Source organism: Aphidius gifuensis, linkage group LG1, assembly GCF_014905175.1.
Source record: "Aphidius gifuensis isolate YNYX2018 linkage group LG1, ASM1490517v1, whole genome shotgun sequence".
Classification (NCBI taxonomy): Eukaryota; Metazoa; Arthropoda; class Insecta; order Hymenoptera; family Braconidae; genus Aphidius; species Aphidius gifuensis.
The window spans coordinates 31,007,154-31,032,761 of NC_057788.1; the positions used below are offsets into that span (position 1 = coordinate 31,007,154).

General features: G+C 25.9%; 1 protein-coding gene across 1 annotated transcript in view; it reads right to left on the minus strand.

Moving 5' to 3' along the window:
- LOC122860412 (general transcriptional corepressor trfA) overlaps positions 1-24,411 on the minus strand; it is a 78,745-nt gene extending 54,334 nt beyond the window's left edge. Inside the window, exons 1-2 of the mRNA XM_044164210.1 lie at positions 23,441-24,411; positions 12,043-12,457 (exon numbers count right to left, since the gene is read on the minus strand). Of these exons, the coding sequence (XP_044020145.1) occupies positions 12,043-12,457; positions 23,441-23,529 (504 nt within the window). The 5' untranslated portion in view covers positions 23,530-24,411. The remainder of the gene's footprint in view (positions 1-12,042; positions 12,458-23,440) is intronic.
- Positions 24,412-25,608: the final 1,197 nt, after the last annotated feature.

Here is a 25,608-nt window from a genome sequence, read left to right on the forward strand (position 1 = left end):
ACTATATATATATACTCATTGTCTTAAGAATAACTTTGACTGATAAAAAAAAATTGACATAACACTCTCATCATCAAACAGTGTGAACTCTTTTTTTTTTTTTTTTTCCTTTTAATTTAATATATCAAGACGGCAGGAATGTACAGAAAAAAAAAGAGGAAAAATTTTTTAATAATGATATATATAAAAGAAAAATCATTTGAATATAAAAAAGATAATAATAAAAATAATGATAATAATAACAGTTGATGCATTCACGTAAAAGATCGGATTAAGTCGAGTGGTAATCACGGATTCAACGTCAGCATTCATCGTGAGATTCTTAAGAGTAAGCCGAGTAGGTTTTCATTCACTAGATCGCACAGTCATTTCCAGGAATCAAGGAAGCGAATGAGTTTTTAAAAAAATATATGTATATGAAAAATAAAGTAAAGCAAAAATATGATAAATATATATTAATGCTAGGGGAAAATAATATAAATATATAAAACAACGATTGCAAAAGCACTGTGCAGTTTATCTTTAGTTTTTCCGGAAAAAAATGCATATCAGTTTTTTATTTCAAAATGATTTTAAAAATTTTTTTTTTTTACATTACTTGCTCTACATATTCACGCAGATTTAAGGCTTTTTTATTTTTCATTTTTTTCTACGGTACTCTATCTCATCTCTGCTCGAGCTTGCATCAATGCGATGTAAAAAAAAAAAATATGTAATACATAAGAAAAGCCCAGACTTTTTCAACTTTGAATGAAAGTGGAATATTTTTTTTTTCATATGCACAAAATCAGAAGGTTGTAAAGATGCTATACACACATAAATACTAGAGTAATAGTACAACTGTGAAAACAACCAGCAGAATGAAAATAAAAAAAAATTATTTTTCAAAAGAAAAATAAAAAAAACAACAAATGATAATGAGAAGAGAAAAAATAAAAATACTAGAAATTATTAATCCATGTTTGACCTTGTAATAAACAATAGTATTGTTAAATTAAATATAATATTTATTTTTTTTTAAGTATCATTTTATCTATGATTCCAAGAATTAAAAAAAAAAAAAAATGACGAATCAGCAGTTGGATTGTACACGTAAAAAGTGATAAACGACATGAACACATAATCCTGATTTTATCATGAGTCAAAGACGTGATGATATCGATGTCCAATTCTTATTATTGTTTTTTTTTTTTTTTAATAAATATAATCGCTTCTGGATCACACCTTTGGCAAACATCCAGTCATAAATTTTATCATGAAATATATTTTATGTCTGGCTGATGATGCTCAGTATTATTTCATTTAAAAAAAATTGTAATAATAAGAAAAATATATTTATTACAATGAGATAAATGAATTTGCATGACGAATGAATGATTTAGTTTATTTTATTTTTTTGAGTCATGAAGTTTTAATATCGTCGTGATGATAAAAAAATATTTGCACATAGAACATATAGATGTATATGTAGTTGATATTTCAAGTTGAATTTAACAAACTTGGTACATGTTGAATTGCGTGATGAAGAAGGCCAGAATACATGTTAAAATACGTAAGAGATAAATGAAAAAATTTATACATGTATATGTGATATTTAATAAAGATAAAAGATTTGTGAGAAAGACTGAAATAGCAATGGCACTCACTGTCTGGCTATGTGAAAATAATGTCTGTGCTCTACTAATAGTTAACAAACTTTCTCTCTCTTTCTCTGTCTCTCCCTCTTTTTCTGTGTGAAAATACTCTTCTAGTTAATTTTTTATAATATTAAAAATATATTTTTCTCCAATTTAATTTATTAATAAAATTTTTAATATAGATCAAAAAATATTTCAATTTTTTTCAAATATATTATTTTTATTTCTCATTAAAAATATAATTTCCGCTAATTTTATAAAATCTTTTTTTTTTAAAAAAAAGTTTTAATTTATATTTTAATTAAAATTTTATATAATTTTATTTTAAATAATTTTTTTTTGCAGCTTTAATATTTGTGTATTATTATTTAAATAATTTATTGTTAAATTTTTCATCTCTAATGTTTATATTTTTTATTTAAATAAATAATAAAATCGAGACAATAAAAAAATGAAAAAAAAAAACCACAAGAACGATCGTTGGCTTGATTGAAATCGAACACCATGCGGCATTACTAGTGTTACACACGCTCTTCGACGTTTTGCTAGCGTTATATTATTATATATGAATACATTTTCAGCGCCACTGCTTTATATTCATGTGTGTAGGGTTTTTTTTTAAATACCTTTCTCTTATTTTTTTTATTTATCATCACTGTAAACCAAGAAAAATAAAAAGAGAGAAAGAGAGAGACTTGCATAATAAAAAAAAATAAAAAAAAAATAACGTGGTAATGCATTGAATCGTGTTTGCGAGACGATGGAATATCGCGGGCAATTCGATGAGGGGGTATACCCTGAACTTGCCCACGATGGGGTTACCAACAACGGTATTTTGAGGCTGCACAGGGATTTTACTCAACAGGAGAGATATCAAACTATCGCGATGACTCGATTTCATGAGAAAATATATTTTTTAAATATACATACTTTTTTTTTACAATGTTGCAATATACATTTCTTTTTTTACTGGTCAAATACATCGCTAAGGTTTCTCCAAGATAAATTTCAAAAAAAAAAGAATAATCATATAAAAATTATAAATAATATAAAATGAAAAATTAATAATAAAATGTATGAAATATATTTTAAAATATTTTTTTTTTTCTTTTCAAACACATGGACCACCAAGAAGCAATATTATTTATTTTTTATATTAAATTTTTTCTCATAGCATTGGTATAAATTATTGTTGTTTCTTCAATTCAAAAATGACGATCGTTACGATGCGATTATTATTAAAATCTATCCTGTATATAATACGGAGAGATAATTAAAAAAAAAAATAAAATATGCAATAATTTTTTGGAGAAACTATATGTTGAATAATAATAATAATGATTCATGGGACAAAGCGATTTAATTAAGAGTCAAGGGGGCAGTAATTGGCAAATCAGAAGGGACTTTATCGCATTCGTAAGATCGGCTTTCACTGGACAGGATCGGTTTCCGAAGAAGGTGACCAGCCGCACACAGTGTTTTTTTAAAATTCGTCTCTCTCTCTCTTTTTTTTTATTTAACATAATTTTTTTAATCTTCCCTCGTTGTTTCCACACTCTTTCCCTTTTAATGACTGCTTACTTGACGATATTTATTTATTCACCCCAACTCATTAATTTTCATTTAAAGACATGACAAAATAATTAAATGTATATTTACAACTGATAATAAAAAATTTAAAATCAAATATTCAAATTTTATAATTTTTTAGGTATGGAAAAAATAAAAATCAACCTAGTTTTCAAGTATTGATCAACCCCTTGATATTTATACAATTTTAATGATTTTTTTTCATCATAAATTATAAAAAATATAACTTTGTAATTATTTAAACCGACGAAACAAAAATATATTTTAAAAAAATAAATAAATAAATAATTAAAAATGTCAATTAATCATTGTTTAAAAATAAATAAACAAATAGAATAAATAAATAATTAAAAAATATTTATAAACAAAAGTTAAAAAAATTGTTTGTCTATTTTTATAAATTTAAATATATTAGCAAAAGAATATATTTAAAAAAAATAATAATCCTGAGTTCATCATTTTTTAAAAAATACAAAGAAACGTTGTTAAATAAAAAAAAAATTGAAAAAATTAAAAATATATATGCGACAGGTGTTGCATATACAGGTTTTCTTCCCCTTTTTTTTATTTATTTTTTTTCCTTCACCTTTTTGACTGGAAATAAGTTTGTCTGCAATTACCATAAATCATGAGTGGAATTTACCATCGACAACAAGGACATTTAAATATATATACAAATTTTTTTCGTCATTTTTTTATTTGTATAATATATACATAGTATTATATGAAAAAAAAAAAAAATTAAAATAAACTAGATGCAAGAAAATAATCAATTTATATCAAATGTATTAGTAAAGTGCATGATAAGCTGCTTTTTTATTTTTTTTTTTATTTTTTTCATTGATATTTACTTCGAGTAAATACAGTCGAAGACCAAAGTAAATATAAAGCAAGTTTTCAGGACGATCAGTTCTATTTTTTGTCTTAATCTTTTTATTTTTTATTTCATTTTTATGTACGACAAATTGTCGTCACAAAGCTCTCATTGTACACCGACCCAAGTACAAAAATAAAATAGAAAAAAAACTATAATAATTGTGTTGATAGTCAGTGATGAATTTTATAATATTTATAAACTTTTATGTAAAAATTTACGTCATCGGCTATTTACCTTTGACATGATGATAAAATTAAAAATTAATATGAAAAATATTGATTTTAAAGTTTGAAAATACAATGTTGTAAAATTGGCATGTTCAAAGATACTATAATTATTGTTTTGCTACCTATTTTATACATTGTTGCTTATAAACCACCTGTATATTTATTTATTTTTTTTTTTTTTACTATTTCTTTACATACTAATAGTGCTTATTTTTGACGCGATCGACATGTATATTCAAGCTACTCGTATTAAACAAGTGTATAATCAAAATTTAAATATATAAATTTTTAAAATTTCTAGTATAGACACATTGAGCTGGCTATCTTTATATTTACCTTAGAAAACTTTGATTTAATAAAAAAAAATATAATATTTTTATAATTTATATTTAAATTGTAGAAATAAATCAATAATAGTAATATTGAATTTTTTTTTTTTATTAAAGTGAAAGATGATGAAGAAATGAAAGAAGGTTATTTTTATTATTTTTATTATTATGGTGTTCCAGTTCATTCACCTTGTGCACCTCAACGACATACATTGCAATTTTCTCATGTCACAAATATTTCATGATTAAATATCGTTTCTAATATCTCAATCTATGTCTCAATAATAATTATAATTAATTTATTAATCATCATCATTTTTTTTTCTAATACACTTCAATCAATACTTGATTTATTACAAAATGAAAAAAATAAAATTATTTCTTTTAAATATGTACCAACAAAGTTGTTTAGATATTAATTATAAAATTTTCATTCACCAATTTGTGTTTTTAAGTGAAAATAATATGTTTTTTCATGTAAAATAATTAAATATTCATTCAAATTTCATTTTTTTAATTAAAAAAAATGTGAACAACGATCTCGAGGATAAAAATGTCCTCGAAATAATTGTAAAATGTCCTTCAATCCTGATCAAAAAAAGTTTATATCGTACCAATTTAATCTATGTTTATTAATAATTTAATACTCAAGTATTAATAGTTTTAAAAAAAAATAAAAACAACTTGATTATCATCATAATCATTGTTGTTGTTGTTGTTGTTGTTTTTGTTGGATCGCATGCAAGTTGCAACGGTAATGAGTCATGAAATAATAAGCTAATGACACTCGTCACGTGTTACAGCTTAACTGATATTCATCAATAAAAATATATAATAAATATTTATTTTATATTATTTTTGTTTAATAAATTTTACCCTTATTTATGAGGCTCCCCTATTTTATTTTTGATTAGTCGTTTCAATATATAAACAAAAAATAAAAAATATATTTATTCGTTGTTCTTTTGATATAAAACATTTGCATCATTTATTCGCATTCTTTCCTGGCAATGTCTCATACGGTTCTCATTAATGTCACGCAATGAATATATTTATGTACAATAATATACATATATACATAACATATACACTAAAACACGTGATTGTCATTATATCGAATTTTTATTGATCGTCAAAAAGCAATTTAAAATGATGAAAAGACTGCTAACGATTCAACGTGATAAATTTTTTATTTCTTAAATATCAATTTTGCAAAACAAAAAAAAAACTATATATTTTTTTTTTAATTTAAATATTTAATGCACTCTTAATGCTGCTGCATACATGTGTGTTTATAAATTTCGAATATATACAAATTGTCATATGTATATTTCGAAAGGATCAAAGCTCTAATAATATATTTGAAAATAAATATGAATAAAAAATGTTGGACCCCTGAATGATGATAACATGAAAATATTTGTAGCAAAAATTTTATGAGACACATGAGAGTTGAGGTGATATTATAATGATGATGATGATGATGATGATGATGATGATGATGATGAAGATGATGATGAAGAAATTGGAACAGAAGGATAACAACAAAACGCACCAGACGATGGGATGCAGGTGCAACCGAGTGTCAGACTATAACAATGGCGTCATTAAGAGGATATACATGTGTATGTGAAAATCTAGCAAGTGAGAGACGAGACACATTGCAAATAGTATGGGTTATTTTATATGTATATATATATTGACAATGCAATAGCACAGTCACGTTCTATAAATATAAAACGTCTGGCGAGTCTGGCGGGCATTCTCAATGCACAAATGCGCTAAGAAATAAGATGTACAGACACACATATTTATATTTAAATAATAAATAAAAATTTAAATAAATTTCATATACATATTCAATGATAAATTATTTAATTTTTTTTTAAATATTTAATTGTCCATAAATTTTCATGATAAATTGAAAGAATATTTTTGTATTTTTTTTTTTTTTTACAATTTAACACTTGAAAAATTTCAATCAGGGTTACAAATTGATTTGACGCTATTGCGAGAAGCCGATGATATATGCGCATTTGTAATCCTGTCGTTAGACCAGAGAGATGATGAAAAAAAAAAAAATTAAAAATTTATTAAACTAAAGGAAAAATAAAATTAAAAAAAATATATAATATTTGAAAAAGATAAATTCGCATTAAATGTAAACGAATGGCAATTTATTTGTAAATTTATTGCGGGAATATGTGTATAAGTGAAAAATGAAAAAAAAAAAATGAGGTAATGTGAAAATAAAAAATGTGAGAGAATTGCAGGATTAAGTCAAGTATCATTCTTGGTCATTTGATCATACAGACATTGTTGTACTGATAATAAAAATGTAAAACAACTGACAAAAAGATTTACACAAAGTCCATGAACAAATTACACATTACAATGTATTACAAAAAATATGTACAGAAGCAAACAAACAAACAATGTCGTATGATTTATTTGACATTTTTCTACACAGTATTGCATGCATGAGCAAGACCATCAATTTTAAAATGAATAAATTAGAATTAGTAGTGATAATAATACCCTGAGCTATAACGAGACACTGAATTTTAATATTACAGCTATAAATTTTGAAAAAAAAAAAAAAAATGATAATTTGTCAAAATTGAAATTTATTTATTAAAAATAAATTGACAAAAAGAAAATTAAAAAAATAATTAATTCCTGTTCAATCAGTAAATGAAATATTTTTAAAAATTTTTAAGAGGTTTTCTTCATGGTCCGTGCTTGTCAGTGTGACCTCATAAATTTTTTTAATTTTCATAAATTTAATTTGCAATAAATCTGTGAGCAATTGATGATGTTGATTGAAAAATTTTAACGTTATTCCATATAAGAACGTGTAGTGGTATGATTACTAGGGCAGAATCAAGACAAAGGGACGATCAAAAAGTTGAGGGAGGAGAAAATGATGATGGTGGGGATCGAAAAAAAGAAAACACAATGAGGCCCCCGACACGGGACTTGGCTGACCCACATGCGCGCGCACAAATACATACTCAAAAGGCCCTCTTTTTGCTTTTTTAAAATGTTTTTTTTTTTTTTTTTTTCGTATTCTTTTATCTTGACTCTCGTTCTTTCACTCACGACCAAATAAGCATTGCGAATAAGAATAATAATAATAATAATGAAAAATAATAACTGGCAAAATAAGCAGCAACAGCGGCACTTGGCTAGTGATGGTAGTGGTAGTGGTGAGCTGTCTGCCCTTCAATATGAATTACTACTGAACACAAGACGACAACGACCGTTGTTGCATCGTTGCATGAACCGCAACAGTTTTACTTCGACACGCTCAATGACGACCTTCGAAATTAATTCCCTCATATATTTAATTTTTTTAAATAATAATTTTATATTTTATATATTTTAATTCTCATATCATACATGTCTTCTTCATTAAATATTAAGGACAAAGTACAAAACTCAACATGCAACTACTCGATGAATATGACGGTCAATAAATTTTAAACGTAATGAATAAAAAAAAAATAAATGTATAAATTTGAAAGAGAAATTTCAAGTTGGCCAATATCAATTGGAAGACAAGTAAAGAGAGTTGAGTGTAGAATTTTTTTTTTTTTTTCGAGAGTTTTACACAGTGGGAGTTTGAAGAGAGGAAAACAGACCAAGAGGTATAAGTGCTCAACAAGGATGATGAGAAGAACTTGAGAGGAAAAAAAAAACCAAGAGGAAAGAAGCGACGGACAAAGCACGTGACGTCTGGGTATCAACTGTCCTTGTCTCGTGGTTTTATCTCCCTTCAGCGAAAAATCCCACCATAATTTTATCTTAGCTATATGCTTTTCTCTCTTATTCTCGTGGTATATCTTATCGTTGCTGCCACACATTTTTCCTTCTCCTCTTCTTTCTCTGCTTCATCATCATCTTCATCATCATCATCATCATCATCTACTCTCGCATGCTCGGCTAGAGGCCCTCAAGCAAATCCAACCAACCGCCAAAGACCTCCCGGTGAAATAAAGAGACGATTCTCCACGAAAAAAATTTACGCGATATACGATGCTTCGACAGTTAAAATTTAAAAATTAAAAAAAAAAATATAAATTTTAAAAAGTAAAAGTTTGCTTTATTTATTTATTTGTATTTTTTTTTTTAAATTAATTTTATGATTGAATAAAATAAAATAAAATACATGGGTAATAAAAATGATGATGATGATGAAGTATTTTTCAATGGGTTGGTAAATAATAAAAATAAAAAATAAAAAAAACTTCAAAGAAAATACTACGATACAACACAAGAAACACAACGGAAATGAATTTACGCCTTGGGGTAGGTTGTCTCGAGTGTTGTTAGTTTGTTAATTTGAGAACAAGTTAAAACGTGAGTTTTGGATAAATGGCTTAAACTCAACCACAAACAACTTTATATTATATCTAGCCGGAAATGACCGTGAAAAGTCTATTGTATCAATAACTCGTAGTAGAAAATCCCTCGATACAATACTAACTAAATTTTCACACTAAAAATTAATTGAAAAACTTGTTAAACAAATAGTCATCGAGTCAGTATTCAATAACAATTTATCAACAAAGAAACTTTTAAAGAAAATTTACATTTGAAAAAAAAGAATGATAAAATTGGCTCGTTTTTTTTTGTTCAAATTTAACTTTTGAGAAAGTGGATTGAGATTACATAAGAGACAATACCAAGAAATTTTTATATTCAAGAGGGTTTCTATACGGGATGGGATAAGAGGTCGGCGTTTCTTTTTTGAATCGAAATGAAAAAAGGAAAAGAAAAAAAAAAGGAATAAAATAAATTTAAAAAAAGAGGCAAGGTAGTATAGTTTGGAGTCTCAGTAGGCCATGGCTCTCAACGAAATTCATCATGTCGACTTTTGGCCTTCGAAATAATATACTGGATATATACTCTGGCTTGAACAACGATATCACGAGTACACGAAGAGAACCAAGAGAGAATGACGCCAATGGTGCAGATAAAAAAAAAAATGAAACAAAAATTTACAAGCGTTGTTTGAATAAGGACAACAACTCGATGCAGCAACAACATACCACATTGAGAAGCTGCAACTTTTTGGCGAATGAAAAATAACATTAAAAAATTTATATTTGTGTGCGTGTGGGTGGGTGGGTGTGAGGCTACATATACACACTCATATTATTTGTTACATATATTATATTCAAGTGTATGTATATGGGTTTTTTTTTTTTTTTAATGTAGTTGGTGATAGTTGGTGGGAGACAGAAATGCGTGGGAACCGAACCATGTGGCTCGAAAAACCGGTCCGCGAAATATTGCGTTACGATAAAGAAAGAGACGCGGAGAGTACTCCTTGGCGTATTTGCCTCCTTCGTTAACGTATTCGAAATTTCACAGGCTGGCCTTTTTTTTTTTTTTTTTATCTTACTTTTGCTTGACCGCTAAATAAATTTATATTCAACTAATAAGAATATTTTTTCTTTTTTTTTTTCTTTCCTCAGCTATTATTGGCTGTTTAAAAAACTGACAAAGCTATTATTTTTATCATTTGTATTTTTAGATAATTTATATGTCAATAATATTTGCTTATTCATGATTAAAAAAAAAAAAATTCATAAAAAGTTTATAAAAAAGTTATTTAATTATGAGAAAATCGGATAAGTTTGGTTTTTTTTTTTTTTTTTTACTGAGCTATGTAATTTTCAATAGCTGTGTTATTTAAAATGGATTTAGAAATAAAAATGAGTATAAATATTCATTGAAGGGTTTGATATAGCAATTGGCTAAATGAGCATAATTTTTTTTTAACGTAAAATCGATTGAGAATAAAATAAACATGGTTTATAACGATCCACGAATATAACAGTCTTGGTATTATAAAATCAGGTACATGAAGAGAGAGAGAGAGACCACTGATATCGACATAATTTGCAGGTAGATTATCGTTATAATTCAATGGTTTGTTTCTACATTTGACCCCAGTTTAATCCAATGTTTTTCATATTCAAACCATTATTATTATTATTTACAAAATTAGAATTACATAAAAATTCATTCATACATTACAACTTCCTCTTTTTCTTTTTTTTTTTTTTGAGTGTACATCTTTAGAATGCTCATTAAAAAAAAAATAAAAATAAGAAAGCAAGATATTCTATATTCTCTTTGTAAATCGATTATAATTTATTTATTCATATTTTTTTTATTTTTTAATTACCAATCGTTGAATAGAATGAGGTCATGGATTTGGATAATTTTTATTGAGCATAACAACGTTGTCAAATAATCGTTGTTTCCTGTCTGGACAATATATTCGTCAGGCACATCGCAAAATTATAGAACGTATAACGCTGCTGCACGCAACGCTAACAATTATAATTACAATAATTTTAAACCAGGGACACACATAAAGGAAAAAAAAAAAAAAAGAAATAAAAAGAAAAAAACTAGAGAAACTTGTGTGTGTCGAATTTCGATTGAGCTATTTTGACATTTCGATAGTGTCGACGACAACAACACGTGGATTACATATAATTCAAAATTAAATTATACATTTAAATAAATTAATAATAAATAATTCAAATTGGTTTTTAAAAATATACGTACAATAAATAATTAATTTAACGTACAAATGACCAAATGATTTTTTTATTTTTTTGGGATTGTTAGTATTATTATTTATTAGTGGTATAAAATGGATGAAAAAAAATAACATTTAATAATTATTTGAAGCACCAAATTGTTGTATTAAACTTCAAATAATATATAATTATTAGCAATAATTAATTAAAATAATAACGGAGACGTCGTGCGTATACTTGGAAAAAATATATCACGCATGAGTCACCGCGTGAGTTGAGTGATGACGTGTAGGTTAAATATGCAAAAAAAAAAAAAATATATATAAATAATAATAATGATAAAAATGTGACTGAAGTTGAGAAGAGATTCAACATCAGTCCAGACCAATTGTAACTCAATGAATGAACGAGAGAATGAATGAATACAAAGATATTTTTAGTCTCATTAATAAACAAACACCAAGTTATATTTATATATTCAAATATTAAAATTATTATTATTTATATTTACTATTTTTTTTTTTTTTTATTTCTGCTAATATATCCGTGGTTAAAACAGGATATGTGACACGACATTTTATTTTATATCCGGCCAGGTGATTTTTATTTACATTTAAAAATTAAAAATAAAAAAAATAAAATTCTAATGATTATTAATATGTACACAGAAAATAAAAATAAAATATTTCAATGTTTAATTAACAATTAAATATTTAAATTATTAAATTTTTCATAAAGTCTTAAATTTTGTTTATAAAAATTTAAAAATAAATAAATAAAAGTCATTGACATGATAAGAGAAAAAAAAAAAAAATTTACCTTTGATAATTTTTCGCCTTCATGATGTGGTAGTAGTGTCCTTAATGATTGAAATCCAGCATTAATACTTTGCATACGTCTTCTTTCATTGCTATTGGCAATTTCACGCCTCATTCTTTTTTCTTGCTCCATATGGCTACGTGGTGTTGTACTATCTGTTGTATTAATATCGTTATCACCTTCGTCACTACCTTGATCGGTATTATTTTGATCAATCAAACGATTACCGTTTCTAATAACTTGACCACTTTGATTTTTACGTGTACGTTGATAATAATTTATATTATTATTGTTGTTATTATTGTTATTATTATGATTTGTTGTTTGTTGATTATCCGAGTCTTGATCTTGACACTCGGATACTTCAACAAGTGTTGCTGCAGCTAACGAGCACTCGTCCCAAGTCTCGCTATTGCTAAAACAAATTAAAAATTAAATTAATTTATATATATTTTTTTCTAATTTATAAAATATCATAAATATAATAATTTTAAGAAGGCAAAAAAAAAAAAAACCACGAGTACTGATATGAAATTTAAAATAAATTTTTACAGTAAAAATAGATAAACAACACTTGAAAAAGATAAATCAGTTTGAATGAAAAAAAAAAGAAAATATATTATAAAAATAAATCAACTGATAGAGATATTTTACGGACTGATGAAATATATATTTAAAAATTTATATTACAATGATGTATAGTTTTTATAAAAAAAATTTTATAGATATATTTATTATTTTTATTCGAGTTATTTTGTTATTTTATAACACACAGAGTTATTGACGCAGTGAAAGTCATAAAATTTGTGATTGGCATATGTGTGTTTGAGCGTTGAAAAAAAAAAAAAAAAATTTATATACTTATATAAATATGAGGGTGAAATAACAGAGACCACACCATGCGGTACACAAAAACACACCGCTGGATGCGATATTGAATAACCGGATAAAAAAAAAAAATATGAAAACGTGCTTATATCTATAAATTGAACTTGAAAAAGTATTTTAATAATTTTTATATTGCGTTTATAAAATGTATTTTTATATATAAATATAATATAATTTTTCCTTTGATAAATAAAAGTAAATTTTATTTGAATTTTGTAGAGCTCGTATGTTGCACCGGATGAGAGAATTTTGTGTGTCAGTTTGAATAGAGGATACATGTAATAAAATGAGACAGGATACATACGTGTATATAAATAATACTCGCGAGGTAATCAAGGAAAAACATGCATGTGTATATAAATCTCTGTTTAAAAAAAAAACTAGTGATAATAATCATTTTTTTTTTTTTCTCGCACGAGCTAAAGTAGAGGACCAGATGTAGCCGGAATTCATATCAAGGGGGAAGGTACCATATTCGATTGATGGGCGTCACTATGTTTAAATTTAAATAATAATAATAATAATAATGCACATATGTATGTACATTTATATCATGTACATCAATCGTAAACTTATTGCTTGTGAAATGAAATTAAAAATCATTTTGTTTTTTTGTTTTTGAGATTCGGTACTTTTTGTCAAGTAATGTTGCTTAAAAAAATATTTGCAATACTAATTTTCATGATATTATGCTTCTAGTATTTAAACAATATTTAGGTGTAATTATCCTAAAAGTTTTAGAAGTTAGATTCAAGTATTTTTGATTTTTTTTGAATTTTAAAGTTTGACCGGATTTGTAGCCCAAACTTAGGACTTTTCGCGATACAGATCATATTTGTTGAAGAATATATATTTCCCAGTCATAATATTATGATATTAGGTATCTAATATCAAAACAATACCAAAATATAATTATCCCAAAAGTTTTCCAAATTTATTTTTAATTATTACTAATTTTTATTTCGAATTTTCCAATTTAGTTTTGAAATTTATTTGGTGATTTTTATTTAAAACCCTGTTTGTTTTCAAGTGCTGCAGATATTCAATCATTTGATAAAAACACGAATGTATATGACCAAGTTGATGTTTTTTTTGTAAATTTTAGATATTGATATATTTCAAGTAAAAGATTTATTCATTGCACGTCTTATTTGGTCACATGAAGCTCATAAATTTCAGATAACATTCTACCTCTGTATTATTCATCTCAAAAATACACAATACAACACCAACAACAACAACAACAACATCGTCATACAGTTTACAAGTGGTATATATATTTAAAAAAAAAAAAAATCTATATGCAACTGGTCTGAAAGCTATTGTTCAAAGAATAAAAGCAAGTTGTTTAGCAAAGGCTTGTGCGTGTGATTGCCCCGGCGCCCCCACGACCCACTTTTATCCGCGCAATTTCACGTTGTTAAAAATAATAATTTTTTTTTTTTTTTCTTTTATTATTTTATTGTTTTCCTTTGACATATTACAAACGACATATATATTTATACAGCTCTAACCGGAAATTTCAAATTTTGTATTTTTTTTTTTTCTTAATTTTAATTTTGTCTTCCAACATATTTCACTTTAATTTCCCCAATTTTAAACAAACAATAATAATACTTTTATAAAATTAAATAAAAAAGAGAAACCTTTAATTTTCATATACATGATTATGTAATTTTTTAATAATTATTATTGTTATTATTATTTATAAATTGAGATCACAGCCATCAAGTGAGTGCATTGTGATAAAGTCGTTATAATCATAGATGAAAAAGAATTTGTTAAAGAAAATAATAATAAAAAATTCATGCAGGTGATTTAATCATTCGACACAATAATTCTGGCATCAATAAGAGAAAAACTCATTATTTCTTATCGCTCAATTCAAATACAACACAAACACGTGTGAATCGATTTCAAGTAAATGCCACAATAAACCAGCCATAAAATAAAAAAAAATAAAAAATAAGTAAAAAAAAAAATCAACACAATTATAATCAATACTTATATTTAATTATTATTTACTTAATATAAATTTTATATACCAATAAATAAATAAATAATACTATTAATAATAAATATTATTTTTTTTTTTTTATTATATAAATTTTTTCATTTGTCATTTATAAATTTTTAATACGTGATTAAATTTATTATATTACACGTTTATATATTAAAAATAATAAAAAAATTTTATTTATATTATTTTTTTTTTTGTTATTTTTAAATTAGTGGTTGGTATGAAAAAAAAAATTAAAAAAGGAATGTGATAAGCGGTGGAATTCTTGGAACAGCTGTTTGTATTGTCGTCGTTATTAAAGAGTAAACGATAAAGAGAGAGAGGTAAAAGAGGGTGATAGTGTTTAAGAAAATAGAAGAGTGTTGAGGAAAAACAGAGTTTAAAGTGAGAAAAATATATACATCCAAATGATGGATGAGTCAGCATGAAAAACCGTGACCTTGCATTAACAAAAATAGATACCATAAATTATATTGAAAACACTTTCTTATTATTTCCATAAAATTTTAAATAAAAAAAAAAAAAATTTAAAAAACATAAACACATTGAAAAATAAATTTTATCTTTAATTTCAAATGATCAATGGAAAAGTTGTAATAATTATTATCATTGAACTTTGTACTTGGAAAAAAAATTTTAAATAAATAAATAATAAAACAATCTATACATATTATTCCTCCCACGTTAAAATAATAATAATAATCATACATATATATTTTATTAAACTCGCATTTCATTCATTTTATTTATACTGCAATCTGTGCAATTCAACTCGTTCACTGATTCATCCGGTCTTGTGAGTAAAAAAGAAAAAAAAAAAAAAAAACAAATTTATTTACACACTCATAAATGAAAATAAAAAAAACCCATTTATATATATATATATATATTAATTAATGTATATATGTGTGTGTTAATATATTATGTCTATGTGTATATATGTATATAAAATAAACACATTGGGTTCAGGGTCACTCGATGTCACATGACACGAGCAGATCAAGCGATTCTGATGGCGCTGTTCGAGTCAGTCACTTGATTCAGTTGATGCTATAGCTATTATTTATTTATTATTATTATGATTATTATTAACTAACATATGTATGCATAATCCACAATGTCCGGCTTCCGATTTGCTGACAAAACAAATATACACACATTTGGTACGGTTTTGTTGCAACGCAAACTCGTTGATAATTTAAAATTGTAATACCTATTTTTTTTTTTGTTTTAGTATTATTTCATTTGCTATATATATTATCAGCTGATAACAGACCACTCATTAAACATTACTACTTACATATAATTTATTTATCTTATTCATATTATTTATTGTTATATATTTTTTCTTTTTTCATTTAAATTTAATTATTATTGAATTCTTTAATTATCGCATAAGCATAAGCATTTTTAACTCTTATCAAATTGTATCTTTTGATAAGAATAACTCATTTTGTCACACACTGCGTGTCGGTCTTATCAGCTGTTTATTATTAGGTTATTTATTTATTTATTATTTTTTATTTTCTCGTGATCGATGAAATGAAAAATATATTATTTATGAAATGAATATATAGAGTTTTATACGACTGCGTTGTATGTATATTTTAAGTACATTGTACATACAAGTTGGATCAGCTGATATGCTAGTTGAAAGTAAAAAATAAAATGATAATAAAAAATATCAACAATGTATTATTTATACTTGCTAAGTATAATAAAAGAAGCCGCCAAATAAACTGGTATATTAAATTGTGACGTCAACCACGCAACTTGTATATAGCCACCAAAGATGAATATAAAAAAATATAAATGAAAAGAATTTTTTTTTTTTAAAAAAAAGAGCATAATAATATGATGGAAAAGTCACCTTGATGCGCAGTAGTAAAAAAAATTAATACCAAGAATAAATAATAAATAAATAACCAATTTAAATTGACGTATTTCATTATGATATTTTATATCAACAATTGTTATTTAAATTAAAATTTAATTATCAAATTGAAAATATAATTTTTTTCCATTGTGAGAAATTAAACCATAATATAGGTGAATGAATTTAATGAAAAAATATTACATATTAAAAATAATCAAGCTTCATCAAAAAAAAAAAAAAGAAAAATTTAATAAAAAAAATTGGATTGTCTATTTAAATTGGTGTCTAATAAATAAATAAATAATGTATATGCAGTTAGTAAAAAAAAATATATATATGCTTTATAAATGTGTACATTGAAATGTGGAAAAAAAAAAAAAAAAAAAATGTATATCGAGTTGGAGCAAGCAATAGCAACGTCGTCATGTGGGCGCCTTAACGTCGCGGCAACGCTGTGCCAAACTGGGCGATGATGGTTGATTATGTGTGTGTGTGTGTGTATGTGTATTTATATATATATATAGTATATATAGTATATAAAGTATATATAGTGTATAGTGTGCGCTAACGTTGTTCGTATCCCCGTGTACTCCATTTGGTCGCGTGAGTCACCAACAGCTGATGCCTGGCGCCACTCAGCTGGTTGTTACCGGTGCCTTTACTTCGCGCGGCAACTTAAAACCAGCCAACAACTATTAAATTCAGACCTCATTTTTATCTACGATTGCGTACTATCTACCTATCATTACTCATTATCTTTACTATATACTCAATGTACTAAATAATAAACTATTACTACTGCACGATACAATAATCTTTGTTAATTTTTTTTCTTTTTGTTTTATATATTTAAAGCACATTTAAAAAATTGAAATTTATATTTTTTTTTCATGTATATCGTTAAATTAATTTAATTATATTTTAAAATACAAAAAAAATATATAAATAAAATCAACTTGACCTAGTTTTTAACTCATCTTGCTGATAAGAAAAATAAAAATCAATTTTTTTTTTTTTTTCATTAATTTTCCTCATAAGATAATAAATTAACATTCACACATAATAATTATATTTCATGTAATCTAAAAAAAAGATAAATAAAATTTAAAAAAAAACAGTGGAAATTTTTTTTTTTTTCATTTTTATTCATATATATGAATTTAAACTTGTACATTTATTTGGAGATATTATATAATCTCAACAGCCACGCGCCAGCTGAAATGAAATGAAATGAAAAAAAAAAACCTGTTAAATTTTTTTATTTGAGCTCGCATATACATTTAGGAATCTCGTGTATTTTTCCATTCGACGGATTTCAGTCACTGAGGGTTATCTCACGTTTGCTACGAGCGAAAAAAAATAATGTAAAAAAAAAAAAAAAAGTCATCTAGAAGATGAATCTTGAGAGCTGTGCTATTGCGGGTATGTGTGTAATGATGATGATGATGATGATGATGATGATGATGGTAATAGTGGTAGTATAAAAAAGATAAAAATAGAGGGGTGCAGAAAGCCAACAGATAACATCCGGTGGGAATGCTTCTCTCTTTTCTTTCGCAGTATAAACGAATCTGTCGACGACAGACGCTACACGCGGCCGAACCCAGACCATCAGACCCAAAAAGAAAATCAAGATGTAGCTAAGAAAATAAAAAAACCACGAAAATAACCCAGTCAAAATCTTTTGCCTTATTTTATTTTATTTTTCGCTCGGACGAACTGGAAAATGGCTAAATAAAAAAATCATCATACTCGATTATTTTTCCTTTTTTGCTCCAAAATAAAAAAATTATGTCTCATACAGAAAGATAAATCTTTTATATACAAATCTATTTCAATTGAATTGACTCTTTTACTATAATATTTTTTGTCAAAATAGCCCTGAGGAAAGTATTATTATTTTCTACATGAACAAATAAAATCAGCTGATGTATCTTTGTCACAACAACACTATAGCTTTTCTCAACTGCATTGTCGATTAAATTGAAAGCCAAATAAAGAATATATATTTTAAATAAAAAATAATATAGTTGTTTTTTTTGTTGATTTGTTTAAGTATAAAATTATTTGCAATTCAAGTCACGTTGTAGTTTTGCAAAGAGAAAAAGAGAGATAGAAAAAGCAGGTAAGAAAAGAGAAGTGAGCTAAGAAATTTGGCATTCCAAATGTCATTTTGTAACTGGTGGTATATATACAACAAAGAAATGAGGGAAACGAAAATAAAAAATAAAAAAATGTAATATATAAAAAGAGGATAGAGAAAGATGAAAAGAGGGCATCAACTGAACACCAAGGACAAACCAAATGTAGAATGTTTGTTCGGGATTCGTTCAGGTAGCCCGTGCACGAAATAAAGAAGACCTTTTTCAGAATATTGCGCGGCTCTTTATGTGATGGATTTGGGCGTCTTTTTAATGGTGTTGGTCATTTTTCAAATAAAAAAAAAACCATAAAAATATATATCAACCAAGCATAAAACAATTTGCATCAATAATTTATATTGCTTCATCATTTTCCACTAGAAATACTGTAATTAATTTTATTATAAAAAGAAATTTGTTATTTTTTCTTTGTAAAATTAAACAACAAATTTTCATTTAATTAAAATATAAATTGACCAGTTTTGACCCATACACAATCAAGTTTATTTTATTTATAAAAACGAGTGATAAAATTGTCATGTTTATTAACTGCCAGAATGTCCTTGGATTATTTTGATGATTCTTTCACGACCGGATAAAGAAAAAAATAAAAAAAATAATATCACCATCACGTAGACAAGACAGAGATAAAATATTAAATCCTATATAAATGAGGTGAAAATAAAACAAGGTGTGTGTATAAATCAGTGAAACCCATTCATGATTCTTTTAATAGTCGAGTCAATGCAACTAAGTTGAATATAAAATCACATGACAAATACAACACGTGGTGGTGTATCATTATAGCTATTAAATTATAAATTAGATATATTATTATGTTGTAAAATTAAATACAACATAATATAATATCTCAGACATTAATCGGATGATGATGGTGGTGAAATAGTTGTCTCACGAAAAATGACAAATATAAACCATGATGATGATGATGGCATGATGGTGGTGTAGCATCCACACATACATGAGATCACTTGTACTGAATCACGTGAGTTGCATTCGAATTAAATCCCTTGAGAGTTGAGACTTAGCATCAACCATAACATATTGATGCACAAGTTTTATTTTCAAGTGTCAACATGCACATCTTGCTAAAGATCTTTTAAGATGAGAAAGCCTACGATCCAAAAAAAAAAGCTCAATATATTTGGTAAAATAATTTCCAATTTTTAAACATTTGAAAAATAATTTTCATATATAATTAATGAATATTTTGCGCAAGTCAAATGATATATATTAAGCTGATTTCTAGACGAAGCCAATAAAATACACTGTACAACGACGTCTACATGAACTTTTATTTACCGATTTGTAAATAACCGCAATTAATCCAATAAAAATGTAACCTGATATCAACAAAAAAATAAAAAAATAAAAGAGGGATGAAAAATAAAATCATTGATGATGTAATTATAATAAATTAAATTTCAATTTAAAAAAAAGAATTTTTTTTTTTTGTAATAATAATGCAAGACAAAACATTGAAATGACTGCGTGCATCAAGGTTGAATTTTATATTGTCATTTGTAGCTTTCGTGACGCTTATTTTATATATTTATTTCTTTATTATTTTTATTTGGTCTTTTGAATTTGTGCAACGAGTCAGTAAGTCCCTCGACCCGTTGACGACTACGACGACTACAACGACGACAAAATGCCTTGTCACTAGTTTATTTTATATTTATATTTATATAATATTTTTAAATAACGTATATTGTTTAACACAAACAAATATACTATATGCACAAATGCATATTGTAACAAGCATCTACGACTTTACTGCTGGCTCATTGAGTGTGGTCAAGAATCTACGCAGTAGACTTTTACATAAATTATTTTTTAATTTTTTTATATAACTTGATCAACGACATTCTATATAGTTTAAAAATATTTTTATATATTATTAATGCATTTTTATATATCAAGGACGATTGTTATTAATAATTTATAATTACTAACTCATTAGAAAAAAAATTCGAAAGAAAAAAAAAGGTCTAACTTTTTTTTTTTTTTTCGTAATTATTATCCTATTTATTGTTTAAAAAAATATACACTCGGGAAAGTTAAAATTTTGCATAATTCATCGTTTGATAATAACAAGTATTGAACGGTTAAAAAATAAAAAAATTATTTCGTAATTATTTCAACAATAATCAGAGCAATGACGTGAAAAACAAAGCGATAATAAAACTTTGATTTTTTGCTTTTAATTTCATTGTTATTATTTTATTTTTTCTTATCATAGTTTTGTGGGCAACAAAATATGCATATAATACTATCGGTGAAACATTACGCAGTGACATAAAATTATTTTGATATGAATAAATGCATAACCCATATTATATTTATTCAAAATTCAAAGGATAAAAAAAAATACATGCATGACAATAATATTACTTGAAAAAAGTCGTAATAACTTTCTACATTTCTCATCAAAAATATGTGTTTTATATATATTTTTTTAATGTTTCCTGGTTTTGATGGACATATGCTAAACAGTATATGCAAGATATTCAACAAATTAGTATGATGAAAAGTTGTTTGAAGTATCAAAGGTTAATGCGGGCAAAAAAAGAAAAAGAAAAAAGTTAACTACCTCTGCAATTTTAGTACTTGATAATTTTTTTTTTTTTATGATTTTTTATAATAATTAAGAGTATTAAAAAAAAAAAATATTATTCAACTGTAGATACATATATATTTTTTAATAAATAAAATAAATTCATATACAGCGTTCGATAATTTAATGTACGCTGTAAATGTTATATTATTTTTTTTTAATTCAGAAAGTATATGAATTAGTATAAATTGAATAAATTCCTAAGTAACAGGCAATAGTAAAATAAAAAAAATGCAACTAGATAAATGCAAGGAATAATAAGAAAAAGAAAATAAATTGAAAATATAAAAAAAAAAAAAAGGATTGAGAATTCTGAGAAGAGTCCAGGGTCGAGGAAAATAAATACTCTTTTTTTTTTTTTTTTTTTCTCTGTATATAAAGAGTACATTAAAAGATGTAAACAAGGAGAGTTGGTAGTCTCGACTGGCATGCTTTAGGTTATTTTTAGATGTCGATTATTGTGCAATAAAATGCGGCATTTACGTAACTTATATACACGACGACGACGACGAGGATGGTGGAGTGTCGGTCACTCGGTCGGCTGAGACAACAACTTTTCTCATTTTCATAGTGTAAATTTTCTCCCCGGATATTATACTCAATGTAAATTGACAGCCAAACATTTAAAGCATCAAAACACACACATACAAAATTCCCATCAGCTGTTTTTTTGTTATTAAAAATTTAAAATGCTAAACAAGTCAAAAAAAAGATTTAAAAAAAATATACGTCTATGTAAATTTGATATTTCACAGAGATAATAATTGTCATGTGAATTGACACAAGAGGCTTCATGTTGTTTATTAAAAAATGAACAATAAAAAAAATATAAATGCGTGTGGCAGTTTGACAGTTTGACGCTTGTTCATTATTAACCAACAAGTGTCGCAATGCTTGGAGCTACAAAACGGTCTCTTTTTAAATGCTCGCTATTGTCATTGTACACGCGTTTGTTTCAATTAATTTCCGCAAAAAAAATATATAATAATAAAAAAATAAATTCAACAAAATCAAACTGCTCATTTTTTTTTTTATGATTTTTTTGTCTGTGTCTCATATATGATAAAAAAGCAAGTAAAAAAAAAAATAATTAAATTTAAAATCGTTAAAATTAATAATTAAAAGATATTATTATAATATAATAAAAATATTTTAAATAAATGAACTTTAATCATGTGTGTTTTGTGTGTTATTTAATATTTTTTTTTTTTTTATTCACTTTTTATATATGATTATTTTAATATTTGCCAAAGTCGGGCGGTACCGCCTACAACTGTACACTTTGGCGTGGGCAATTGGAAGACAGGAAATGTCGAATTATTATTGTATCCTGACTTTATGATAAATAATATATATAAGAAATACATATGTATTTTAAATAATACGTGTATACACGTTTTGATTAAATTTGTAGGACCTGATCGGTGAGTTTTAAAACAGCTGAGAGCAAAGTAAACCAAAAAAAAAAAAAATATATTCAAGGCATTTTTATCAGACAAGAATATCACTTTGATTTTTATATCTCTCGACAAACTACATTTAAAATAATAATAAAATTTTTAATATATTTTATTCTGGCAAAATTTCGTCTGCAGAAAAAAAATATATATTGCAAAGCCGATTGACGGGGAGACTAATACGGCACGTAGCCAAGAAAAGAAATATTTTTTTTTCTTTTATTTTATGTGGTCGATATGGCGCCGTGTTACTTTAATTTAAAAAATAGTCTGTCTCTAAAATAGCCAAGACTAATGATAAATATTAATTTTAGAAATGTCATTAATTGATATAAATAAATAATGATATTTTAATTATTAGATAAATAATAAACTCACCTGCAAATTTCAGTTTCCTGTTCGTCGGTCGTTGTCTCCACAATTTCCTCGATCAGAATCCTCTCATCACCACTACTAAACACTGACATAATATCTCAATCAATGTTTAACACTTTGTCAATAATTATTATTATTATACACCACTTAATTATTTATCAACAAGTTAATTAATAAATATTGTTAAGCACACCATACAAATACAATTAATTGTCAATATAAAAAAAATTTTCTTCACAAATTTATATTACTAATGTACATTGTTCAAGTCACTTTTTATTTATTTTTCTTCTTTTTATTTGTTGGACACTTATTATTTAAATAAATTATAAAAAAAAAAATGTCAAATATTATAAATTTTATTTATTGAAACTGACACTATTTTTTTTTTATTCAAATTATTAAATTATTCTCACTTTTATATTTTTTTTTTTTTGTTTTCTTTATTGCTAGCTATTTTATATTAATCAATAAACTTTTTATCATTCACTGTTGTTAATTTATTTATTTATTTATTTAATAATTATAAATAATTATAACGCCCCCAGGGCGCTTAAATGTGCCATATAATTAATTGATAAATGAGAAGAAAATTAAATTAAAAACACTAAAACACACAAAAATAATAATGATATATTTTTGTACTTGTTTAATAATTATTAATAATTAAAAAAAAAATTTAATAAACTTTAGGCGCGTAAATAAATTTTGTCCACGGAACAGTCACTCCGCGGCGCACACACAACGCCCGGTACGCGTTTTGTAATGGCGATCTTTGGCGGGAAACAGCTGAGGGCCCCCACGACGACGACGACGACGACGACGAGGATGATGATGATGACGCGATACTAGAAATCACTCCGCCGCCGGTATCAGGTACGTAACTAAAACTGGCGTCAAACTCTCATATGATCGGGGGCAACTACATCGTTCTTTATCCCCCACTTAATAATCCCCACTATTCGCGCACGCGTCACTTATTCACCACCCCACACCACCCACTGCCACCTTATACTATTTTTTTTTTTTTTTTTCTTTTATTTATTACACACACACACAGATAAATATACTCCAAATATATTAAACTCACAGCTAAATTGTATATTTTATTTTTCTCCCTTATTAATCACACTTTTTTTTTTTATTTTTATTTTTATTTTTTTATTTAATTATATGTTTTTCACGTTTGTTATTACATCGGCCACTGGGTCAAAGTCATAATATCAATAATCTCAATATTTTGTTTTGACATTTTAATTTTTTATTGTAAAAAAATTAACAAAACACTGACAAAAAAAAAAAAAAAAAAAATGACAAATGACTCCATTTTGAAAAAATTTAGCAGGTGCATGTATAAATTTTGTTTTTAGCATACATAATTTATTTTTTTTTTGTCATTTGTTGCAATATTCGTAGAAAAAAAAAAAAAAAAAAAAATGTAATTTACTTACTATAGAATAATTTGATAATACTTCATCCCTGAATTGTGGAATTCCCCAAGTTAACTGATATAATTTATTTATTCATATAAATATTTATTGATAATAATGTGTTATAATCAGTTACGTATGATGAATAACACACAGAGTTATATTGTTATCAAAACATGTGACTCAATTGATGACAAAAAATAAATAAATAAAAAAAAAAAAAACAGCAAAATGTATACATATATATATGTATATTTAGTTGTGTTAAATTATTGGCACTAATTTTTATGTCGCGTAGTAGATTTACGCTTGAGGTGTAATACGGTCGCGCGCGGGAAACATCTGCCAGCTGGCCCAAGTCCCGCCCATCGAATACTCCAGACTCTTTTCTCCCACTTTTTTTATTTCTCTCTCTCTCTCTCACTCTACTACCTATCCTTGTTTATTTTTTATTTTATTTTATTTCTCTTTCTTTCCCCTGCTACAACCATTATTTTCTTCTTTTTTTATTTGGCCCTCTCTCTCTTTCTTTACTGCTCATTCGGCAACGTTGCTTTTGGCTGGCTTTTACAAACGGCACCCCCTTCTTATTATTAACACAAACGGCCAGCTTGCCTGGTATGTCTCCCTCTCACCCCTTTTGTCGAACCAAGTTCGCTGTTAAAATTCTCTTTTCCTCCCACTCTTCCCGTCAACAAGAGCTTCGTAGTACAAACGCGAAATACTATGTACTCTCTCTCG